Source organism: Athene noctua, chromosome 1 (assembly GCF_965140245.1).
Source record: "Athene noctua chromosome 1, bAthNoc1.hap1.1, whole genome shotgun sequence".
Lineage (NCBI taxonomy): Eukaryota > Metazoa > Chordata > Aves > Strigiformes > Strigidae > Athene > Athene noctua.
The window spans coordinates 167,229,357-167,254,629 of record NC_134037.1 but is presented as its reverse complement, the minus strand read 5'-3'; the positions used below and the strand labels follow the sequence as shown (position 1 = coordinate 167,254,629).

The 25,273-nt window shown below is 49.2% G+C and overlaps 1 protein-coding gene across 1 annotated transcript; it reads left to right on the top strand.

Annotated features, from left to right (window-relative positions):
* Positions 1–2,976: 2,976 nt before the first annotated feature.
* Positions 2,977–25,208, top strand: LOC141958220 (cystathionine beta-synthase-like; the record flags this gene model as incomplete). Its single annotated transcript, XM_074901001.1, has 15 exons — positions 2,977–3,146; positions 6,744–6,850; positions 9,329–9,463; positions 10,887–10,966; positions 12,205–12,336; positions 13,613–13,682; positions 14,927–15,018; positions 16,151–16,276; positions 17,311–17,395; positions 19,001–19,106; positions 19,698–19,769; positions 21,031–21,165; positions 21,719–21,827; positions 22,578–22,662; positions 25,111–25,208. Coding segments are annotated over 15 exons (1,602 nt in total), but the record flags the coding sequence as incomplete, so codon positions are not given.
* Between the last annotated feature and the right edge of the window lie 65 nt (positions 25,209–25,273).

Below are 25,273 nucleotides of genomic sequence, written 5' to 3'. Positions count from 1 at the left end.
GGCTTGGCAGGTGTCCGTCCCTGCAGCTGGACCTATGGTGTTGCCTCCCCTTGTGCTCAGGTGAAACATGTAGTGGCTCTGGGGCCACTGCCCTGAAGTGGGGGTGAAAACCTCCACCTGGAGGGTGGCCAGTGGCACAGAGCCCTCTCTGGCAATCCCTGCAGCTCGATGTCACTCCTGCAGCTCCGCTGAGCTGCCCCATGGAGAAATATGGGTCACACGTAGTGTGTCCATGCAGCTGGGGCTGGAGGGGAGAGGGAGCTTGCGCGAGGCCCTGCCGCCAATGCCGGCCTCCCCCAGGCCTGGCACCCACATGCCAGCAAAGGTGGAAAAGACCAGCAGAAGTAGCCCTAATAATTTCAACCTCCTGCCTCTCCTCTCTTTCCACTCCACTGCAGAATAGTTGAGATGGGCATTACCAGCAGAAAAAAAAAAAAAAAAAAAAATGCTTGTAAAATCTAGTTTGCCAAGATTTTGGTTGGTAACCAGTGACCTCAGTTGTGAAAGCATGCTAACTGCCTCAGATACACTGTGGCTTATCTCTTCTTTACCCACAAGCGACTTTTGCTCCTTCCCAGTTAATTCATTAGGTAAACAAGGATTTGCTTGGAGAGATATACTCAAGGCCAACACAAATCCTGGCTTGCAAGGAAATGAACTTTTTTTTTTTTTTCCCATTAATCCCTCCTAAAAAGCAACAGGTTTAGCAGTGGTGGAGAAGAGCACTGGGAGGCAAAGTTTGCCAGGAGAGATTTTGTCAGCTGCACGGTCCAAGCTGTTTTGGTATGACTGCCCTCATAGTCTCTCACTGTTTTGTGAGGCTGGAGTCAGTGTTTCCAGAGGAGAAAAGGTGACTCAGTGCCTGTCATGGAGGTGGCCCCGTGTCCCCTGCCTTCTATCCTGCTTCAAGCTCCAGTCACAGGACTAGGCAGTGACATGAAGTTGTTGATCTCCATCTTCAAAGATGCCCTAGGACCTCTGGCTGAGAAGAAAGCTGGGCCACATGCCACAGGCCATTTCAGCCCTCCTCTGCTGCTAGTATAACAGTGTGGTGTATTTCTGTGTTTCAGGGACAGCCTGACACTCGGGGAGTGAACCACAGCTCCATCCTCTTGGCCAGTGGGGAAACCACCAGGAAAACACGGCACAGACCTCAAGTAGTCGTGCTGTGCTGCTTCAAAGAATCTCCTGTCAAGTGGGTGGAACAAGCAAGCGAGCAGAAGGAGAATGGCAGAAATGGTAATTAAGGCCTCCCTTGAACTCACATGTCGAGCCACAAATTAATTAGATAATTAGGGCCCAGCCAGAACAGCGTGCTGGCTGCGTGCCGGGCTGCTGTGACTCAGCTGGTCTTCACAGGTGCTGCAGGCAGCCTGGGTGTCTGGGGGACAGAGCCATGGCCTTATGGCCTGGGATGAAGATGATGCTCTGCAGACCTGTTCGCCTCCTCTCTCTGTGCAGTGCACGTTGGCTCCAGTGTCCTCCTGCAGTAGCTAGAGTTCATTCCCACATCCCCTCCCCTCCACGTGGCAGCAGGGCTGGTCCTTCTACAGGCAGTCCTCTGTGTTTAGAAATATAGAGGTATTTCTTCTTTGTGTCACTGGTTTGGTTCTATCAAATCTCAAAATTATGTCTTTGGCCTTAATCCAAAGTTAAATGTAGAAAGAAGGTCCAGTATCACGCCCTTGAGAATTTCTACTACAGTGAAGTTAACGAGAGCATTACACTTGTTCTAATAGTAAAATGCACCACCACGGTAGTGTAGGAAGATAGGACAGGCTATGCTACAACAAGCAGGTTAATACCAACTTTCAGCATCAACTGAAGTAAGACACAAGTCTCCAACCATGATCCTACTGAGCTGCGAGGTCCCTTTACTCAACAAAGGCTGAATCAAGACACATTCATTCTGTGAACAAGCCAGAAAAGAAACTTTTGGTTACCAAAATCATGTGTCTTTTCTCCATGTGGCTGGTTTCCTTAGCACAAAAGGTTGGCTGATGAATTGCAGAGCGGGTTACACCAGAGGGGGTCACACCAAAGCTCCCTGTAACCCTTGTTTCTGCTATTGGTCAGTAGCAGATGCAGAGAATAAACTATAAAACCAAACCCCTCCTTTTCTCTGTAAATGCACCAGCAATACAGAGAAACCATCACAGCACACAGAGCACAGGTACCATCAAGGCCAGTGTGTTTAAGAGCCCCATTAATGAACTCAACCTTTGCAAACTTGCTTTACTCTTTTCTGGTTCCACTTCTACCTGCTCCGCTCCCATGGTTGTTCCTGATAATTTCATTTTGCCTTATTATTCGATGCTGAGAAGCAAAAAAGTGTTTCTCAGTCACCTTCTCCAGTTCCCCCAGGATTTAAAGCCTGCTTTCACCACTAGTCACCTGTCTCATTTCCAGTCTGACAAATCCTCCTCTAATAAGCTGTTTTACTGTAGAATTCACTCTGTACCCCTGAGCACCTTTGCTGCCCTTCCCTCTTGTTCTGTTTCTGTCGATTCTCTCTTTTCCTTTTAATACTCAGATACCCTAGCAGAAGTGTTCTCTGGCCCTTTGAGGCCCACTACCACCATACAAGTATTCTCAAATTACTGCTGGGTAGACTTATCTACAGTTTCTTCACTGCTAGGGTGAAAAATACTGCTCTTGACCAAATAATTAAATACAGAGCACCAAATTTTCTAGTGGAAGGAATGCTTCAATGTACATTAGAGCAGGGGAAGACTTACTGGGGATGGTGGTCAGGTGATGGTTTACCATGTATGTTGTTCAGAACACTACTCCAAAAAGAGCAGTTTGATGCATCTGTAGAACTGGGTTTTCTGAAATGCCACTGTAGGGATGCCCCATGCAGGCTGGCCGCCCTGCTTTCACACCCAAACAGGGAAGCCGTTCCTTGCCTTCAGCAATTATTGCCCATGTGCCTGCCTGCCTGCTTGTCCTCCTGAGTGACTGTGGGTCTCTATTTCTACAACACAGGAGCTGACCAACACGTGTCTGCTTGTGAACGGCAGTTGTGTGGGAAGTCAGGAAATCAAAGCCAACAACAGCACGTGGATTCTTCCCAACTTGCCCAGTAAGTGCACATGGACAGCTGCAACGCCTGCCACCAAGTCTCCACACTCCTGTATGCCCTTGTAAGTAATTCTTTCATGCTGGTTATTTCAGAGTGCAGACAGCTTGCTATCTTTTTCTGAAGATGAAGTACTACTGTTACGCCAGGATGGTCAAGTCAGTAATTTGACAGTATGTTACATTAACGATGGTTTGTTTTCCAGGAGGCAAAACCCACCTACTATCTCTTCTCCAGGAAGCAGTTTCTCACTCCCTTTAATCTTGCAGAAAGATGTGGCTGGCTCAAGACTCAGTTATGTGTTTCCCAGCACATATTTGAAAGTGTCTGCTAGTTTGGGATATCTCATTTTAGAAGAATTAAGATGAACATATTTTAGAGGTAGATTTCAACCAGGGACTTGTACGCTTCCACAAAGTGGACTCCAGGATGTCTGGTGTACAGAAGTGAAGGCACTCCCAGCTGCTAGGCACTCAAGGAGGTGCAGCAATGGCTCTTCTGGCTACAGTGTAAGGCATGCATACAGCCCAAAGCTGTTGCACCCATCTGTTGTACAGCACAGGCAGTAGCAGCCAGACATTCATGTGCAGTGGGTTTCCTCCCAGGGTAAGATAAGCCTGCCAAAGTGCCCAGACTAGACTAGACAAGACATGCTTTAATGGCCCGGCAAACCAGATCCAGACGAGCTATTAAAGATAAGGCTGTCCTATAAATGTCAAGGGAACTGTGGTCACATCCCTGCTGTGCTAAAGAGGTAAAACATAAATTCAGCTCCAGCACGTGAGGAACTGGAGCCCTTGGGAGGTGCGGCACTGCTCCACATGGATGCCTGCCTGCCTGGGGGAGCTTTGTACAGCATGCCGGGCAGGACACGGCCGGAGCACAGCCACCAGGCTGTTGCTTCTGGGTCTGGCCCATGAAGGAGGTAGGAGTGGGCTGCACAGCCTCAGAGCTGACCCAGCAAACATGCATCCAGGCACTCACCCAGTAAATTCCCTGTGTCTCAAGATAGGATCAGCTCTTTCTAGTGAAACTTTTTTTTTTCTTTCCCTCAGTTACCATGCCGAGCAGGATAACATTCTTGGTTTTTAGTAATTTAGCATCAGGGTGACATGGGGCAGCAAGGCAGGGCTGGTGCCAGGGCCCATCCCACCCCGCAAGTCAGGAGCTGGGCAGTCAGAGAGGTCACCAGGGCAGCCACAGCCCCAGGCATCGGGCACCTCCCTGGGGATGGGGTCTGGCTGAGGGGGCCCATGTGGTGTCGCTGGGGCAGGGACTGAAACATAACTCCGGTACAGCAGTGAGGAAAATGCGCTAGGACATGTCACGCTGTTTCTTTTACTTTGCAGCAGTGTGCGGAGGGGGGTGTTCGGTTTCTCTGCTCTGGGTGAAGCACAGGTGGCAGCCAGCGTAGCCAAAATCTCTGGACTGATTCCCATGTGAAAACTGATTGAGTTTTGGTGGTAGAAGCAGAGGATGGGAGTAAAGGGAGAAGACGTTATTTTAATTAAGAATATTAATTATTTAAATTTTTCCAAAGATACAGGGGTAAACTAGTTCTGATATCCCTTAAGACAGTTCTGACCTTCTAAACCCTCAGTAAGAATCACTTCATTTGCCAGGACTGTTTTTCTCCTGGACATCTTATGGAATAACACGCCATGACCAAAAGCAGGAATCTTGGAGAAAAAACATACTTGTCCACTTCAATTCTGAACTGATACTAGCAGCTCCAGAACTAGAGTGTCCCCACCACATCCTTTAGAAGGCATTTGCCAGAGATCCTTCTGTCCCCAAAGATTTGCTGCCTTCAGGCACATGCACAGAGCTCATGCAGCTGGGGAAGGAAGCTGACCATGTTACTATTATTTTTGTAGTAAAAGATGGCAGGGATTCAGAAAGGAATTTGATAGGAACTGCAGAAAACTTATCCCAGAGTGAGAGAAAAGCTATTCTTTTTAGGGGGTGGTAGCTAGTTGCAGTGCAAAAGAGTAGTCCCGTTCCTGGTTGCCACGTTCGCCCTCCCATCAAGGCTTGCCCAGGCATGCAAGGCAGCACAGGTTGCCTTCCCCGTTCCCCTCCCCTCACCAGGCTCCATCACTGCAGACCCTGGAGGTGCACAGCACCTCACTGTGCCACATTGCCTCTTGCTGGAGTTCAAAGGGCACAGTAGCATCTTGTTTACCACAATTACTAGCTGAAAGTAAATAAATGGCCTTGCTTTCTTCTCTTGAAGACTTCCAGCAATCTAGATGTGTAATGTAATATGCAGGTCACTCTCTTGAAAGCCAAGCTCTAGTTAAAAGCTGCCTGAAGGAGCTGAAGTCTCCTTGTGCCATGGCTCAGCTCCACTGAAATCCCTGAGCATTCTGGTGGCTTTTAGAGCAGATGGAAAATGGCTGCAGCTGTGGGGGAACCTCACTTATTGAGTTATTGCCTCACATTTACCAGCACTCAATAGAGGTTGAGATGTGCGCAGTTACACTTTCCACGGAGGGAGAGTTAACAGCATCATTTCTGATTCATACTCCATTATTTCTGGGCTTGAGATGTAAGGAGGCTGGCTCCTTTTGGTAGTAAAGACCTGCACTAAACCACTACCCCTGTACTCTTGCAAAGCAAAAAGTGTTAATATCATGCTTGCAAAACCTGGAAGGAGGTGTGTGTGCCTTTCAGTAAATCAGCATGTCAACCCTGCACCGTATGGACTTTCTGTCAGCAGACAGCCATCTGCCCCGCTGTGATAGCAGACAAGGATAACTTGGGTTCAAGGTTCAAAGGATGATAGTAGGCGAGAGCTGTTCAAAGGAGAGCTGAGCAGTGGGGGGGTGGGGCTTTGTCACCCCACTCAAGAGAGAGGCATGCTGGCTATCAACCAGGGGCAGTACATTTGTGGCCCCAATAAACACAGCCCTCATCAGTCTTTTCCCTCCATCTTTTAAAAAGTGTAAGGACACAAGTTCCCTGGCTGCATAGCAAGATGATTTCAGCTGTGTGTTGTGCAAACAGGTCTTTTTCATTCTGATTGCAATTGCTGCGACATGGTTCTTGGCTTCTGTCGGAGTCTGACAGAGACTGGCAAAACTGGGAGGCTGGATTGCACTGATCCAAGAGCTTTTTTCAATTATTCGCAAAAAAACCCTCCAGTGTCCTCTGTGGCTTGGGCCTTTCTGATGGCTTGGAGCCACTCTTGCAAGTCTGTGAGTCCTGGCCAGGCAAGTAACAGAGATAGCTAAAAATGTGAAAAGCAGAGGTGGTGTTGGGTAGGACAGAGAAAAAAGGGGGAGTCTTGTGTGGTGCACAGTCCTCCTGCTTTCTCACCCACTACATAAAATCCTGAGGCTTGTCAGCTCTTCTCACTTCATTGAGTTATAGTCCTGGCTCAGGCCCTTGCAGAACAAGACATTTCAGAAAAGCCCTGAAAATTAATTACCTTATTTTTTATGCAAAAGAATTAATAATTCTCTGTAAGAGTGATGGAAAACCATAACTAGCTCCTGTTGCCATTAATTGTCGATGGGAAACTTTTCTCCTTGGAGTTGGGGTGTCTCTCAGTGGCCTTGATAAAGTTGCTGAAACCTCACTCAGATTTTATCTTGGTTCATGTTGCGTAACAGTTGCTTTGATTTGACTTTTTTTTCACCTCTCTGCATTATTTCAGGCCAGAAGAAACAAAGATCTTGCCCAACATCCTGAAGAAAATTGGCTGCACCCCAATGGTCCGAGTCAACAAGATTGGGAAGTCCTATGGGCTCAAGTGTGAGCTCCGTGAGTGTCCCCTTTCCACCCGGTTTTTCCGTGCCATGAGGTGAGGGTGAGGGGCGGTGTTGGAGGGGGGCTTCGGAAGAGGCTCTGTGGAGAGCAAGGACAGATGGGGAGGGCCAGATGTGGCACGTGTTGGGTACTCATGCTTATTAGTTTATACTACAGTCATTTGTCAGACCAAACAGGATGATTTCAAGCTGCAATGAGCAGGGACCTATTGGTAGTGGAGGCGTCTCTCCTAAATAACTGCAGCATAAGCCCAGAGCAGAGCTGGTCTGAATTTGAGGATGGGCAGATGACATCATGGCAATAGGCAGGGATGCTGCAGCACCTGGGGTAGAATGTGGCGTGCCCAAGAGAGACTGGCCAAACCTTCCCAAAACGTGGTGGCTGGGATGGGGCGATGGGCATGGCAGGACTCCTCCTGCAGCTTGCCCAGGCAGAGGGAGCAGCTTGGGCTGCTGGGGGCACACACCAGCACAGCCCCTGGCCACCAGTCATTGCTCCCACGCAGGGGTCACCCGCTCTGCTGTGGCACCTCCACTGGATCAGCTGGAGCCGGGCCAGGCGCTCCCTGTCTGCTGCATCACTGTCGCAGGGGCAGCGACAGCCTCTCTTGGGGACCTTCCTAAAAGGCAGCCCCAGGCAGAGCAGTGGGGACTGCAGACAGCTGGGTTTATCAACCACATGCATGCCAGGCTCTGGTGCTAAAAGCCAGGCCAAGGCACTGGCTGCTGGGCCAGGTTTTCCAGCAGGACCCAAGCCCTCCCCTGAGGGGATGTTAGCATAGCGCTGGTGCTGTCTCATACAAGGGTTATTCTTAACCTGCTCACCTACAGAAATAAGGATGATATGATTAGGCTGTCCCTGTATATATGGACTTTTCAGTCTCCTTTCCTGTCATTTTTAACCCTATTTAACTAATTTCAGCCAAATTGGGCAGAAGGACAGTAAGATTCAGGCAGTAAGGTTCATGAGTGTCACATAGCTGGGTAGCAAGGAGATTTGGTGAGCACTCATGCTCAGTAGAAGGGCACAACGGAACCCTGTGGTCCTGTGTGGCAACAGGGAATCCACCTGGCAGCCAGCCTCTGTGGGCACACACCGCATGGAGCATGCTGTGCTCTTTGACCAGATCCCCTCTCAGAGTCTGGGATCCGCAGGCCCCTAACCCTGCAACCTCCATGCTGCACTGCTTCTCGCTTCCCAGAATGAGGCCTCAGGGAATGGTAGGGGAAAGTGGACGGAGGTGGCAGAGGTGGGAGGACAGGTCTGCGGTGTCGGGTCCCCCTCTGAAGCAGTCTGTGCCTTAGAGGATGTCTGGCTGGGGAAAGAGCCTAACGGGAGTGCAAACAGCAGCGGGGAGCCGGGCAGACCCTGTTTGCTGGGATGGTGTCTCCCTCCCCTGGCACAGGAGGGAAAGGAGAGCAGGACCGGCAGAGTGGCTGCATGGTACTACCCTCTGAGCTTCAGGTCAGCACAGAACCTTTTACCAAGAAAATATAAGAATGCTTGCAGCAGTGCTGTGTCAGGGAAGCAGGTATGGTGGGACGCAATTACCTTGTAATCTCTGTGCCTCCAGGAATCTCTTGAGTAGCTGTAGTTTTGGCAGTTTGGCATTATAAAATGCAATGATGAGCATAAGATTTTTTTACCCCACTGTTGTGGCTGCTCAGGTATTGGGTTGATTTGTCAGCCTGAAGTAGCTGTCTCTGCTAGGATAAAGTGAATAATACCCCGAAAGCACACATTTCTTCCCGTTGTCTGTAAAACAGAGCTCAGTACCATCAGTTCAGATGTAGATGCTCATCAAAACCCTGGTGCAAAGAGTCCTGCCCTGAGCATTAGTGGTGTGGAAGGCCTGATTAGGAACAGAATTTGAGTGAGCCTTGGGAAGTCTCCGTTACTTGGGTTTTGGTAGCTTGGCTAAGAAAGCATAATTTTGGATGACACCTGAAAGTGCCTTTTCTATTGTTTTTCTTTATGGCACCCCATTCAGGACTACAAATCATCCCTACAGAAGGGCACCTTTTTAGATACCTATTAATAACAAGCTTCCATGCCTCAGGAAAGACCATGAGACCTTGATGTTAACCCTGACAGTGCCTTGCTCAGAGAAAAGTCCTCGAAGCAGGGCAGCAAGGTGTATCAAACTGGTGTGGGGTCTTCCACCTAGAAATCACTCTATGTCCAGTTGATTTTAGACCCATTCTGGACTTACCAGGCCTTCTCACTGCCTTCAGGGTGCTGCAGGTAGATGAAACATGGGGAAAGATGGACTATGGGAGATACACTTGTGGGTAATCCCATGACAATGTGGCACCCTGTAAGCAGGTGGTGGTTGTGCTCCCCTGAGCAAAGGACCATCCCGCAGGGGAGGAATGGGTGTCCTCAGATGACTACATCGAGGGCTGGGGGATCACGGAGCTGGTGCTCCCGGCTGAAGCCTGTCTCTGATGGAGCCTCCCTTTTCATTTCTAGTGGCAAAATGTGAGTACTTCAATGCAGGAGGCAGTGTGAAGGACCGCATCAGCCTGAGGATGGTGGAAGACGCAGAGAGAGCTGGGATTATAAAACCAGGAGACACACTGATTGAACCCACTTCAGGAAACACAGGTGGGAAGGGCAGGGATGCTCCCTCTGACAGGGTGCCTGGGCAGGGTGGCGTTTCCAAGGGGCTGCAGGAGGAGCAGGGATTTGAGGAGCTCTTGCACATGCAGTTACAAGGTCAGCTTGGGGCCCTGAAGCTCTGGCTCTGTCCTCCCCTCAGGTCCCCTCCCAGTGGCCATGGGCATCCTAGGGTGCTGAGCTGCCCTGTTGCTGAAATTCCCAAGGGCCTGCGAGGGTCCCACGAGGGCCCCATGCCTTGACAGGCATGTCTGGCAGGTTACCTTGTGGCAAGGCAAACAGCCTCAGGAGCTGGGGCAACCCCAGATGTTTTCAAGCTGGGAAGCTCTTGAATTTCAGAGGTTCCCAGAAAGAGTTTCACTGATGGGCTGGAAGAGAAATCATCTGGTTTATTTTCCTTACCACTGTCATCCTGCTCAGGCATTAGATTATGGTGGGGTATGAGATGAAGGAGGAGACCAGAGGAGCCTCTTTCCTCTTTTGCAGCCTGCACAGGATCATCAATGCAAGTTTCCATGTCCCTTTGCTGGTCCCTGCACCAGTGTTCTCACCACATGCATGTGCATAGCGTGCTTTCCTGCAAAACAGACTGTCAAGGGCTCTGGATAGAATTGAGGCCATGTCCCTCACTGTGCTCTCCACCTTTCTCTCACGAGCCATGCAGAACGGGGGTCATCTCTAGGAATTTTGCTCCTTACTGTCCCGTTGCTGCAGGTACCTCAAAGCCAGTCCTCCTCGCCCCGGCACCCCCCAGACAAGGAGATGAGGGGACCTGTGTGCCCCCAGCGCTGTTCCCCAGGTGGCTGCACTGGCTCCCTGCCCATCCGGCGCAGTTGGGGTGTCACTGTGCTCCCTCCAGCCTCTTGCCAGGACATGCTGCTCCAACCTCACCTTCCTCCTCTAGCTGGGGAGCAGCTGGCTCCATCCATCACCCCCAGTGACATTGGAGCAGCAGTCCCCTTCACCTGCTCTCCTCAGGGTGACATGTGCAGCTTTGTGTGTGTGTGTGTGTGTGTGTGTGCGCGCGTCTGACTGAGAGCATTTGAGGGGGAGGGGAAGGCACTCCTGAAGCAAAATTACCTCTCTCCTGTGCTTCAGAAAACAAAGGAAGAGGCTTGGCCCTTGGTGAGGTGAGGAAAGGGGTTCCCAGCCTTGTCATTCTCTCCGTGCCCTGCTAACAGACTCCTGGGGGCAAGAGGGATCCTGCAGCTCAGCTCTCCTGTTAGCACATCCCCCTGGCACTCTGGAACATCCCAAGAGGCTCGTGGAGGATGCCCTCACCTGTAGCTCATCAGTGAACATTTCTAGGTTATATTCACTGGTGGGAGAGAGGAATGTAGGAAGCAAAGCACGTCGGTCGGCCTTGTCAAATGCTGTTGTCAACCAATTCCTTTTCCTCCCCATCACCTAGGAATCGGGCTGGCACTGGTAGCTGCAGTGAAAGGTTACCGCTGCATCATTGTCTTGCCGGAGAAAATGAGCATGGAGAAGGTCAGAGCTCTGTACGGTATTACCGCACAGCCGGGGAACATCTCCTTGCCTGTCTCTCTCTGCCTCTCCCTTTCTAGAGACAGAGTGCCCTCTCCTTTAAAGGGTGATGAACCTTGCTGCACACACTGACATAGCTTTGTAGTTATTCAGAAGATTTCCTCTTGATGAATAAAAAGCACACTGTGATGGCCTGGCTGATTATCTAGCGTCAGCAGTGCAGCTCAGGTCATGTGTTAGACAAACATGGTGCGTGGCTGCAGAGAAATGGAGCAATATCTGCTGTCTGAGGGCAAGGGCTGGATGGAGCAGAGGAGAGGCTGGTCCTGTGCTAACTTCCCCCCTGATGTCTGACGTGTCACTTGGTCTCTGTGTCTTTAATGTTTTCTTTAACATGGAGATGCTTATGATTTTCTGAGCTGCTTTCTTGAGATGGTGGAAGTCAAGTCACTTGCATGAGAGCTGATGATCAGGTAAAACTGCTATCCCAGAGGTGGCAGGAACTCTGCCTTGGGGATCCAAAAGTCTCAGAAACTGCTCAGCTGAACTCATGACAGTGAAGCCAGATCTGGACTCTGACTTGGTTCAAAGTTGAGCCCTTCTCCAAAGCACCACCCTCATTTTAACCTAAATCTCACTTAAGCTTAGTCTGGATCAGATGCCACCTCCAGCTGCCATGGGCTTCATCTCCAGGTGCTCCAACACTCACACATCCTTCTCTTTTGGCCCCTTCTGCCCCCAACAGCCACATCTCCCAGTGGATTAATACCCTAGGGCTGATTTGTAATTGCTCCTTCCCCATGCTTGGTGAGAGGAGAGAAGGGACTTGGGGAAAAAACAGCTTTAAGACTTCCTCCTTGCATGCAAGGGCTCAGATCACAGCACATAGGAGATGCTGCTCCCTACCCTGGTTCCCTCTGCCCCTTCCCCCAGGCACCAAGGAGCAGCATAGTGTTACCTACTGCTGCTGTGTCCCCAGCCTGCCCTCCGAGTAGGACAGGGCACGAGGCCAGGCTTGAATCCCTGTGCCAGCTTCAGACAGGAGGCCCTGGGTGCCAGGAGGATGTCAGAGATAGTGTAACTGAGAATCGGACATTGCATCTTCAAATGCTAAATGTCTCCTGCATGCGAAGCTCCTCTGGCATCTGGTGCTGCCATGAGCTGCTAGGTTCGGATTACTATTGCGTTACCATTGCTACGTGGGATCAGTTACGTTACATCTACTCTCTTCCATCCCAAAGGTCGATATTCTGAAGGCGCTGGGTGTTGAAATTGTGAGGACCCCGTGCACCCGCTTTGATGCCCCGGAGTCAAACATTCGTGTTGCCTGGAAGCTGAAAAATGAAATCCCAAACTCTCACATCCTTGACCAGGTAAACGCTGTTCCTCCACGGACTCTCATTCCAAACATGGTTTATAGCATGTGCTCCAAGCGTGCTGGTGTTTGGGGGCTTCATTCAAACTGGCAAGGGAGGCAGATTTCATCAGTGTTTTATGGCGTTTGAAACTTAATCACTCCTCTGTAAAGCACGGGGTGACAGAAACAAAATAAGGGACACTTCCAAACCTGTAATACTTCTGCCAAACCCTGGATGTGGGCGAGGCTGTGTTTTCTTGCACAATTCAAAGACTCCTCAAATTGCTTCAGATTTAACTTTGACCTGAAAAAAAATTACTTTTTATGCCTGACTAGCAGCCTCTGTTCTGCCTCAAAAATAATCCTCATGTTGTAAAGGGCAAACACTGATAGTTCACGCCAGCAGTTCCTGCAGCACTGGATCTTGTAGCAGAGGGCACTCCACTGTCTGCCCCGCTGCAGGAAGGCAGCCCCATAGCGAGTAGGGAGCTCCTGTAGTGCAGAAAAGTCAGGGAAGCTCTTTCTTTTTAAGAAAAAGGGAGCTCAATGCCTGAATATGCTTTTCAGAAGCAGCCTGATCTATGGGTGTGAACATGGGGCTGCACACATTTCAGTGCTGTACCTGTATATCCCTCTGGTAAATCTCTCTGTACAGGTAGGACAGCTTCTCTGGCCCACAGTTCGCAGCCACCTAACTTGCTGCACTGTCAACCACAAATACCCTTAAATGACAAAGCAGTTCTCAAAATTAGATATGGATGTGATACTTGAAAACAGTTTTCTAATACGGCTTTTGAGGGAAGATTTTTTTTGTTGTTTCCTGGGCTTTTTAGGAGTATTGTGGGGCTGTGTTTTCAACTTTTTCAAGGCAACAGAAAAAATTAAAATGTTTCTATTTAAGCAATAACTAAAATCCCAAGGAGCTCTCTCCCCTCTGGCAGCTAGGGCTTTAACAAAACCACCAGACTCCACAAAACCTGGCAATGCAGCATATGGGACAGCTGCACCATCCCCACACCGAATAAGCACCAAATGCCAGAGACTGAGTGTTTGTGGGCACATTTAATCTTCTAGTGTGGACAAATTCCACATGTCCTTGGAAATCTGTCACAAAGTGACACCCAGGAGGAATACCTGTGATCTGGCCTGGCCAGGTTGCAGTCCACCCCTTGCCAGGGAGAGGAGGGGGAAGTTGCATGCTTTGGGTAAAGCTTGGCAGGAGTTATTGCTAGTTTGGTATTTGACCTACACTTCACACGGTAACTCATGCTGTTCTCTGTTGAAATAAACAGTACAGAAATCCAAGCAACCCCCTGGCTCATTACGACACCACAGCTGAGGAGATCCTGGAGCAGTGTGAAGGTACCGTCTGCGCTGTTGTTTCTATGTGCTGAGGATGTGCAGAGGGCTATAGGCCCGTTTGAGAGGCTTGTTTTACATCATTTATTGACCTAAATGTCTAGAAACAGCCAAAAAGGCACCCTTAATACCGACACACAGAGTGTAGCAACTTCTCATAATTCACTCCAGATACACCTGAGCCTGCAGGGTTTTCCTGCTATGGCCTCCCATTTCAAAAGTCTAAGGGAGGAGACTAGAGGCTTAGCGAATTCAGGCTGTATGCAAGGAGGAAGAACCCATCTCTCAGTGGCTAAAACATCTCTGTGAGCTGTCAGCTGGGAACACAAGATGCCCCAGGAGGCCTCACTGGGGAATATAAATCCACCAGGGCATGGCAGGCTGCATCTGATCCTGCACACTCATTTGCAAATCAAAATAGACAGAAACTTCACAGACTAATGACATTTGATATGATGGCTGTGGGAGGACTCTCCCAGTCCATGTCTGTGCAGATAGAAGTGAAATTTATTGCCAGTATTGGGAGCACTGCAAAATGCAAACAGGACTCAAGGGTTTTAACTGGAGACCAGTTATCGTAACAGTTAAGCAGTCGGGTAGCAACAGGAACAAGAGATTTTCAGCCTCCTCTCCACGACAACATTCAGATTTGCTCTTACTGGCTACCAGCAGTGAATTACAAGTCCCCTTTTCCCAATGCAGTTTCAGCATAAGGCTCTGAAGGCTTGACTCTGATTGTGTTCCTACAAGTCCTAAATCAATATAATTACAGCGATGCCAGTGGGGCTACATCTGACCAACATGGGTGCTAGGGCAGAGCTGTGCCATCTCTCCACTGTGGATGCTAACTCTAGCTAAAAAGTTGTGCCTGTTACTGATAGGTGTTTCTATTCATGTGCATGCTTTGCTTCCACGTGGTGCAGTTTGAAAGGGCTGGAAGTGCTGAGGTACTCCCTCCCCCTTAAGCCTGTAGATGCCAAAGACAGAAATCATGGAGACCAGTGGGAGATCTGGAGGTCACCTTCAGCCCCCTGTGCTGAGGCAGGATCAGCTGTGCTCAGATCCTGCAAGTTCATCTGAGCTTGTCCACAGGACCATGCTTTGGCCTCTAGCATGACCTCTGCCTATCCTTTCTGCAAACGGGGCTCTAGGAGCCAAGGGACATGGGCTCTGCATCTGCGCAGGCCCCTGAATAAAGGAGAGACCATGCTGAGTCCCTGCAAACTTCCCTCTTTCCTGACCTGCAGGCAAGGTCCACATGGTGGTGATTGGGTCTGGTACAGGAGGCACCGTCACTGGCGTTGCCAGGAAGCTGAAGGAGAAGTGTCCGGAGTGCAAGGTAAACCGGGAGGCAGGGCTGCCCGCTGGCATCCATGGCCCCCCTGGGTTTTCCTGCCGTGCTTTTGATTGAGCCTAACCCTCACCTGAGCTAGCAGCTGTTGTCTCCACCTATATGTTTTTTCACAGAGAGCTTGGCTTTTGTTGGAAACAATTTGGTGTTACACTCAGCTTGACCTAGATCCATCTGAGTGCCTTAGAAGTCAAAGGCTCCACAGCCCCATTACTAATGCCATCATGCCTGGTGCCCTGCCCTTTGCAGGACACTGTCAGACATCCACCGCAGAAGTGGCTGGCCCTGCTGACAGCATTACTGCTCCTGATTAACCTGCCTGCTGGAAGTTTCTGTTCTGGTGGTTCTGCGGGACATGCAGACTGTGCAAGTGCTCCTTGTCTGCTGTTGCAAAAGCCTTCGTGCTTCATGGTTGACACCAGTCATAGATGCTCATTCTGGAGAGCTTATGCTTCAAGGCAGACTGGAGGCCTGACAGTTACTGCTTCTCGGGTGTAGCCAGTGTGTGAGCCATCCCTGCTCCACCAGAGGCAAACAGAGATGGTGTGGACCCAGCCACTGGAGGACCCGTGCATAAGATTACCTCACCAACTGCTTGAAGCTGCATGTGGAGCAGTGTCACCATCCTTTCTTAAGTTGTGTGCTGAGGAAGGCAGCCTCAGCCCAGATGTAAAGCTATAAGCAACCAGGATGGTGCCTCTGTCAGCCAGCACAACTAGATCCAGAAAGGATGTCTGTGTAGCTGCAGCTTTCCACAGGTTTGAGCTAGCTGAATGGCTTTGCACTGGAGCAGAGTAAGGACTGCTATCCTAAGGGTTGATCTTTGGAAGTAGCAGGCTCTGCTAAAGGGGTGATGACAAACACCTTGAGAGTGGTAACATTTTAAACCACCAGTCACTTCTGCAGCAGCTGAACACTAGCTAGGATCTATTTAAAAAGCCAGTGGGAAACTGTACCCTTTTATCCTGGAAGCTCTCCATGCTGCCAGTGGATAGGAATATTAATTAATATAATGGGCAAGAAAATGTTGCTGATAAGGGCATGGGTAATTTTTCCTGAGTTGTGTTTGACAATTTCTGAGCTCCCTTTTTTGGTTTAACAAAACTTCCTTCCCTCAAAGATAATTGGTGTAGATCCTGACGGCTCCATCGTTGCTCTGCCCAGTGAGATGAACAGGACGAACACCACAGTCATTGAAGTGGAGGGCATTGGGCATGACTTTATCCCTACTGTCCTTGACAGATCAGTAAGTAGCCATGTGATGAGAGGCTTCTGTCTGATCTTTGGCTTTGCATCCAGCCTGTTCCCAAGTTCAGAGGTAGCCAGCCAGTTCTGGCACCCAGCTGTGGCCCAGCCCTAAGGCTACTTGTGTACCTTCTTGATGCAAAACGAGCTGTTGTGGGGGGATTGGGACCCCAGTACTAAAGCATCTCTCTGAGTAAATCTGATTATAACTCACCTACAAGGAGAAGGCAAATACAGGAGTAAATGAGGAAAATGCCACGGTACCAGGCTCCTCAGCTCAGCCTCACCAATGTTCAGAGCATGCTTCTCACTAGAGTCACACAGAAGAGGTCAGTGCTGAGGCTGTCTTCATCACGTTTAAGTTTCCTGAGCCTTTGCTGCCGCAGGCACCACACGCACACAGCAGAAACCTTGCACCATTTATGGGCTGGAAGACAAGATCCAAGCCATATAGGACAACAGATCATGAATCTCATACCGCTTCTTGTCAAGTTTCTTCTTGGTGTATCAGTTGCCACCAGGCACAGAGCTTTAAAGCCTTAATTCAAACTGCCTGTGTTCCCTGGTCTCGATCTTAGAAAGGTCCCCCACAGCCTCAGACCTCAGATTCTTTCTGCTTTCAGTTTTGTGTTAACCACATCTCTGCTGTTGGCACATGACTAGAACTGTGAACTGTTAATAACCCAAAATTCTTTTTGTAGTTGGATCTAATTTTGCCTGGCAAAATCTCGACCACTAGCCTAGCCTAGCCTGGGACATCATGAATGCCACTTCCTCTTCTGCATCCTGATTCTGGACCTGTCAGACATCCCTAACTCTCCAAGGAAAGGGTGCTGGCTGGAAAGACTAGAGTGGGTGCCTGCAAGCAAAGACACACCCCCTGGACCAAGGATGCCCTGACAAATACATTTGCTGTTGTGGAAAGCAGCTCAAAGCTGCCAGATGTTGTAGGCATCAGCATTTCAGCTTGCCTCAGAGGGTCAGGACAGCCTGAAATAACACTACCAAGACCCAACCTTCTTGCTTTCTCTTCAGGTGGTTGATCAGTGGTATAAATGCAATGACAGAGACTCGTTCCTCATGTCTCGCAGGCTGATCAGAGAGGAGGGGTTATTGTGCGGTAAGCACCAATGACAACAATTTCTTCTCTTAACAAACTTTCTGAACCTCATTCTTTTGGGACCAAAATGCTTCAGGGTAGGTGCTCTCTGCATTTTGTGTCTGCTAGGTTAACAGAGCTGAATGGCCAAACTCTGAGCTTGTGTGTAGGTCACCGTAGAGCCTGTAGTCTGGGATCTGACTCACTGGCCACAATAATTATAGAAGCAATAACTCTCCTCTGACGGGAGCACTTTTGCACATGGAACTGGATCTTCAGGCCTAACTCTGCGTGGTGTAGTATTACATGGGCTGAAGAGAGGATTAATGGGACTTGGGGCAGGACAGGTGGGCTAAAACTGTCGCTCTGCTAACAACTCTGTGAGGCTGTACTCTCTGTCGTTGAACAGTTGCCACGCTAGAGGTGCCAGGTTTGGACCAGGACAGTTTGAAAGTAAAGAAAGTGTAAGATGTTCTTACTGAGTATTTCTGCCTGTGCCAACAAGCTGTAAGTGATCCCACCAGCTTTCCAAAATGAACAGGTGCCCCCAGACAAACCCTGCCTGTACCCTAAGAGCCTCTACACAGCATCAGAGTTTTTCTGCCTTCCCTGCACCGATCAGATAGCTATAGGTTTGCATCCAGGACCAGACAATAGTAGTCTTGTAGTTACAGATGATAACAGTCCTGAGTGCTCACACCAAGGGAGTTTTGAAAAAGATCAAGCCATTTGTAATGAAAGACTTAAATGTTGATTTAACCTAGCAGGCACAGAGTCACTGTGTTTCAACAGAAACCCCTTGCTGAACTCAACTATAATTTGTGAATAGCTTCATGTTTCCTGAACTGCATTGTTCAGAGCCTTTCCTCGTTTGTCTGAAAAATGTGACCCAGTGCTAATTAACCTGCTGTAAAATACGTGCTGCCTTGAATGCGGTGTGTAATTGGCACACAGATAGTGGAATGTGTTTGACTTCCAGTAGTCAAACTATTGGTGGAAGAATTGCCTCTGTAAAGCAGGGACCTGCTTTCCCTACGTGCAGCAAACCACATGCGTGCACACAGACACAGGGAGCATTTAAGTCTTCCCATCACGTTGGCCTGGTATTCCAAGCATGAATGTAATGTTTATGGTTTTTTCAGTCTTTACAACGCATTTAAAGCCAATCTTTGATAGCAAAATATGTCAGTCAGAAGCTCTAGATTTGGCATGATCTTCTCCTCACCCAAAGGAAGGGTGCAGCGTGGGCAGCAGTGGTACACATGTCCCTGTATTGAACCTTTCAGCCCTTGGCCTGCCTGCAGTCCGAAGTGGTTCATGAAGTTCATAAGGTGACTCTTACGCTGCCTCTAAAGCCCATTGCCAAGAGACACCATGTGAATATGTCCCTTCAGTCCCTACTTCTTCCTTCCTCACGATAAAGCCTACAAGGCTGTGGGGCCAATTGTCCTCCCATTCCCAGTGTCTTGAGCTGCCCTGGTGTACGAAGTGCCACTTCTGCTACTGCTTTGCCTGGGTGCCTCTGCGTCCTTAGCCAGGGCAGCACTGTGCCCCATGCACCAGGACTGTGGCCCTACATCCTGGGCAACCCCAACACTTGTCCCTCTCTTCTTGGTACCTGTCCAGGTGGCAGCTCGGGCAGTGCCATGTCCGTCGCCGTGCAGGCTGCCAAGGACCTGAAGGAAGGTCAGCGCTGTGTCGTCATCCTGCCTGACTCTGTCAGGAACTACATGTGAGTTTCTCACTTCCTCACTTGCTTTCCAACGTTGGGTTGGGAGCTCCCATAGCCTTCTCCCCCACTCTCTGCATATGGCCTGGGCTGGGGCCAAGGGGCCCTTCACTGTCATGAACTTATCACTGCTGAGCCCAGGTGGTGTGGGTTGCTGGAGAACCACCCCAGTAACTCTGACAGCTTGGCACCTGGAGTGAGCCCAGAGATGAGACTCTCCCTCAAGCAGTTCACAGGAAAAAAACAAAAACAAAAACAGCAGGGACAAAGAACATACTACCGTGGCCAGCACCAGGGGCTGGGTGTTGGGACACTTGGATTTTATTTCCTCTTGTTAGTGACTTGCTGCACGGAGCAGGAATCAGTCAAGCTACAGTTTTTGAACTTGCATGCCTAATGTTAGGAAGGCAAATAGCTGGCATGCTTCTAAGAGTTACTGAGCACCCGCAGCTCCCATTGACCTTAAAAGGGGCTAAGAGCAGCCAGCTGCAAAAATCATGGGAGCCCTGGGGCAGTGCTGCGGTCTACTGCATGAAGCAAAGCACGACTTCTTCTGGTAGGCTCACAGACTCTCTCTTTGTTGGTGATTTCTAGGTCCAAATTTTTGAATGATAAGTGGATGATAAAAAATGGTTTCCTAAATGATGTCCAGGAGCACAAGCCTTGGTAAGACAACTTCTGCCGATATAAACTGTGCTAAGGGAATCAGCTTCCTCAGTCTGGAAAATATTATCTTCAAAGGAAAGTATTATCTTTTAGTATTTACAAAAAATGCAGTTAAGTCCAGATCCCTCTGTGGAGGCCGTAATGTCAGCTCCTCTCTTTTGAGTGGTTAGATATCCTAGTTCTCCAACCCAAGTCTATAAAGGAGCTGTTTCTGTCCTGAAGTTGCTGATCTGCTCCCACATGGCAATAACTGTCCAGGTCACCTAAACCCTGCTCAGCAGAAAGGCTGAGGTGGACATTAGATCCACTCAAAACCTTCTCTTTCTACTCCACAGCTGATGTTCAAAAGAACAACGGGCCAGTGGGGAGATGGGTCCTTCCTGTAGCAAGCACCCTTTCAAACAGCTCTGGAAGTCTTTTCAGGCAGGGAACGGTAAATTTTAAATTTTCAGAGCTGCAAGCCAGAAAAGATGACCAACTCAGCTGTCTCTTGGACACCATGGGGTGAGAGTCCCCTCAAGGCAGGGAATCACAGATAAACTGCTGATGCCAGTTGGCATGTGACTGGGCAAATCACGTTGTTCAGAAAATGCCTAGTCTCACTTTACAGATGGCAGGTATTATTCATGTCATCTGCTTCTTTGGGTTTCTATAATCAAAGGTTATTGCAAACTATTTCCTAAAAACATAATATATCTCCAAGGCCTCTCATGCTTGGTTAGAATTACTCTTGACCCTTCCAGCCTCTAGCGTTGCCCTGCCTTTTCTGCAACGACCAAGGGCTGAGATGAGTTGGGAGTTGCCTATGGTCTCCAGCAAACAAGTGTAGCTTGTCCCTCATAAGTCACAGGAGCATCTCTGTCAGGCTCTCTCCTGGAGAGCTGCAGATGCTGTGTTTTGACTACCAAGGATACAACCAATGAAGTAAAACTGGTAGACCTCCCCAGCCACAAGCTTGAAGTGAAGCCCTCAGAGCTTCCTTGGATTCAAGACAGCTCAGCCCCTTGCCAGCTACTGGCCTCAGCCCTGCCTCTGGAGTTGTAGGAACACCAGGTGTAGGGAAATCTTGGCTTCCACAAGACCTGGCCTTGGTGGACTTGTAGCATTACTGCTTTGGGGATAAGAGTGGGGTGAGGTTTGCAGGCAGGCAGAACATCTCTGCGTGGTTGGTGTCATCTCTACTGGCCTTGCCTCCCTGAGCAAGGCCCACAGCCGCGCAGCAGAGAGTAACAGCTTGGTGCCGCCATTTGTCTTTCAACAGGTGGTGGAACATCAAGGTGCAGAAACTGAATCTCTCAGCCCCTCTCATTCTACTCCCAGAAGTCAGCTGTCAAAAGGCAATTGAGATCCTCCAAGAGAAGGGATATGACCAAGCTCCTGTTGTTGCTGAATCGGGGTAACTATTTTCAGTCATCACAGAGGTGGCCATTCACATAGGAAAAGCAGCCCTGATGAAGTTAAAGTCCCATTTAATGACACGGTGACGAGACTCTTGCATTGGATTCTATGATGCATATTTTTTAAATATCATCTGCCTCCTTATGAAGATTCATCAAGAAATCTCCCTGTAAATGAGCTAGTCAAAGCCAAATCCAGTGCCCACCAGACTCAGCTGAGGTTGAATCAGTGCACAGGCAAGGGGAGGCCAGAGGAGAGGTGAAGGCTGGGTGGAAAACTCGCTCAAATAAACAACCGGAAAGCCCACAAGTTTTCCTTGTCCCAGCAGCTAAGTCCTGGACTGCAATAGCAGACTTTAACTACTGTTAATCCAAGAGCTTGGTGAGGACAAGGACCTTCTTGTCCTGCTCAGATGAGGAGAAAGCTGGGGCCTCCCACTGATAGCAGCAGCAAGTTAGTCACTGACTTCAAGGGGAGCAGTTCAGCCCCTACATAAAACGTGTGTCTTACCTCAGGTCTGACCTTTTGTAAAACTCCCTGTTCCCTTACAGACTTATTTTGGGAATGGTGACCCTCAGCAACACCCTCACCTCAGTTCTGGCTGGAAACGCACAGTTCTCAGACCCCGTTACGAAGGTCATCTATGACCAGTTCTCAAAGGTACCGCTAAGGCTGTGGCTGATGTCAACTCCTGCCTAGGGATGGGGAGGGGGGGAGTGGTGCACCACCACCCTGAGGTGTGAGAGGAGCTGGTAGAAGAGAACAATGAAAAGACAGAGAGGTGAAGGTAGAGAGAGGTGGGGAGGGTGATGGTGACATCATGAAGATGAGAGTAAGGACATGCACCTGCAAAAACGCTGCTGAGCCGCTGGAGTTCAGACATGGCAGTTTTCACACCAGGATCGAAGTGTGTGAATATCTACCCCCAACCTTACATTGTCAGAAGACTTAATCCAGCTAGGGAATCAGCACCCTCTGAAATCAGAGCCCAGCCATGGCCAGGGGTCAGCAAGCTGGGGCAACAGGCTGTGGTGGGACACAGGGCAGGTCCTGTGGGTGTGCAGGGGAGGGATGCCTGGGTCGGATGGCAGCGGTCCAGAGGTGGAGTGAGCTAAATGGATGGTGTTTTAGGGGACCTGGACCCATCACCTCATGCTGGCCCATGGAGGCCCTTTGGGCTGTCAGGAGACAGTGCTGTATTTCAACTGCAGCAAAGCCAGGTTTACAGGTTGCTTGCATCCCCTCCCATCTCCCCAGAACAGTGCGGGTGGCTGAGGCGCACCTGATCCTGGTCCATCTGGGTGCCACCCTGCCTGCTCATGGCTACAGTCAGAGGTGGGAGTCAGGCTCCACACTACTGTCCTTTAAATGTGAAGCAAAATGTATAATCCCTCTTTTTGTCCCATTTAGATTGGCCTGGAGGACAGCCTTGGGAAGCTTTCCTCCATCCTGGAGAACGACCATTTTGCTATTGTTGTACATGAGCAAATGCAGTGTAGGTACCTATAGAAGCACTGTACGGGCTTTGCACGAATGTTTGAGAGGGGAAAGGGAAATGCTCAAACTGAGTTTGGTAGGTATCAGTGCAGCTGCTCCACATGTGCAGCCCCTGAGCCTTTGCAGGAAGGATTTCTGTCCCATGGCTCTGCAAAACCCTGGAACTGCCAACTAGTCACCCATTTCCTGCCCTGACACCGCAGGGATGAGGGAAGAGGGAGGAAGCCTTAACCACAGGAGCGTGGGACCAGCAAACTACTGGACAGATCTTGGCCATGGGAGCTGTGTTGTCCCCCCATGCTGGGGTGACGCTGAAGCAGCCGTCAGCTCCATCCCCTCCCCTCATCACATGGTTTCCCACAGAATCCCACTTTGGCGATGGGAAGGTATTCATGATGTGATTTCATCCGGTCCCTTCTGACAGCCAAGGCGGGCTGTAGGTAGCAGCTTGGGGTGCAGTGCCTTTGCTGCACAGCTGTAGGCTCAGGCTTCTGGTACTTGTTTAGTCTCTTGACCTTGAATTCAAATCACTGCCTTGCTGACTGTGAGCAACAGAGGAAACAAGGGGGAAGTCAGGGTTCTCCAAAGACTTAGCATCCCAAGGGCAAGGGCAAAAGGAGAATTTGGTGACATTAGATAAATCTTAGGTGGAATTCAGGCATGTAAGTGCAAGGGAACAAACTACACAGTCTGCATCCCACTGCTTAAAGACCTCTGGAGATGCAGTCAAGAGATGTCCTTATGCCTGTGTGCCCCAGGGTGTCTGGGTAAATTGATATGTTAAGTACGTTAAGGGACTTTGGGTGCTGGGTGCTATCAGATAGCTACCCCAGAGTTCCAGGGAAAGTCAAGAAAGGTGAACATAAATGTGTTGGACCATGAGCAAGCCCTGTGGCAGGGGCACGTGAGTCTGGAGTCAGAGGGCACAATGCACACTGATGTGTGCATCCTGGGGCATCTGAGTAGGGCCCTTACCTGGACCATGTCTGGGTATAGGGATGCTCTGTCAATCTGGAAGCACCATTAGACTAGTCCAATAAAGCAGCTGTACCAGCAGCTTTGGTTTATTCTCAAGCCACTGTACAGCCACCCCCTCCTTGGTGAAGCAAACCGACTCCGTAGAATCACGTGCAGTAGGACCACATTAGCATGAGGATTGCTGACACATCCATGGTAGCAGGGGTCACACCTTGTCGTTCCCCTCACCAAAACAGATATGTTGTCAGGTGATGTTCTGCAAATAACACACCTTTCCAGTACAATTATACCATAAAACTTCTAGAAGTACAAATTTTGCCTTTTCTCGAGGGAGTTGCTTTGTTTAAAATGTTAGCAATGTGAAAAGGCAGTCAGAAGACCCACATTTAGGTCTTCTAAATTAGGGCTGAGGGTGTAATTATACTGATTTTATGGGATTACACACTGAACATGCAAAGCACTCCTGTGGTGAGCAGCATGCAATATTGTGCTGTATTGACAGCCAGCAAAGGGTTGCCTGCTGAACTCAAGGCCTCTGAAACCCACCGTGCACAAACATCCTGACACCTCTGCTTGTACCTCCGTGGCCTGCTGTCCTGACACCCCATCAGCTCTAAGACTGGCTTGCAAGTCTAGCCATATTCCCACAAAATGTTGCAAACAAAATTCTGTCATTTAAAACTGCCTTGGATGCTTTTTGATTTCCCATTCTCATACCAAAAATAATGCTAGGCAGAATTTCCTTTCTCAGCTGTGTTGTCAGAAAATAATGATAATCCATTCTGTATCACATTTCAATAGAAATTAAATGGTATCTGCAAATGAAATGGTACCCACCAAAAAATATCTGCCAGCTGTACACAGTGCCTCTTGCCCTGGTTTTCAAACAACACTCGTTTTCTTTTCCAGGGCTGCGTTCTAATGCTGTCACAGTTACTCCCTTATTTATTACTTTCTTCCCACCACCTTTGGAGCTTACACTATATCTCATGTTTGGACTCTGATGGCTAGTTTTATTTTTATTTAAGGAAACACTTAGCAGATAGTTAAAGGAATTGTTGCAATGCTGTTTTATTAATGGTGGTGTAGGATGTTATGAGAACAGAGCAGAAAGTGTCTCACTGCTGTTCTTAAAGAGTCTCATTAGTTTGGCCTGAAAACTTTGTGGTGATAGAAGCAGGACTGGAACAGAGGTTGGGTAAAAACAACTGGGAAACTGAGTTTCCTGATCTGGTAGAGAGTGCAATATTTGCAGCTAAAACCTTCCTGATGTGATTCCAGTAACTCAACCAAGGCTGCATTAGTCATTTCTGGTGAGGCAGAGCAGAGACAGCTGCTGTCCCCATTAAGGTTTTCTCTTAATAAACAAATAGCATCCTCTGCACAGCTGGGGTGTGGGTGTGTTTCTTGTTGTTGGTTTTTGTTGTTTCTTTCTTCCCCACTAAATTAGCATTTTCTGTGCTTACAGTCAATGGAAATGGCAGTTCCTTCATGAAGCAGATGGTATTTGGTGTGGTCACAGCAGTGGACCTCCTCACCTTTGTCAGCAGAAACGACAAGAAGTAGCACAGCGATGTAGCTGCGCCCACCTCCACTCCTCCTGCAGGGCCAGTTGCACCCTCCAAGCCTGA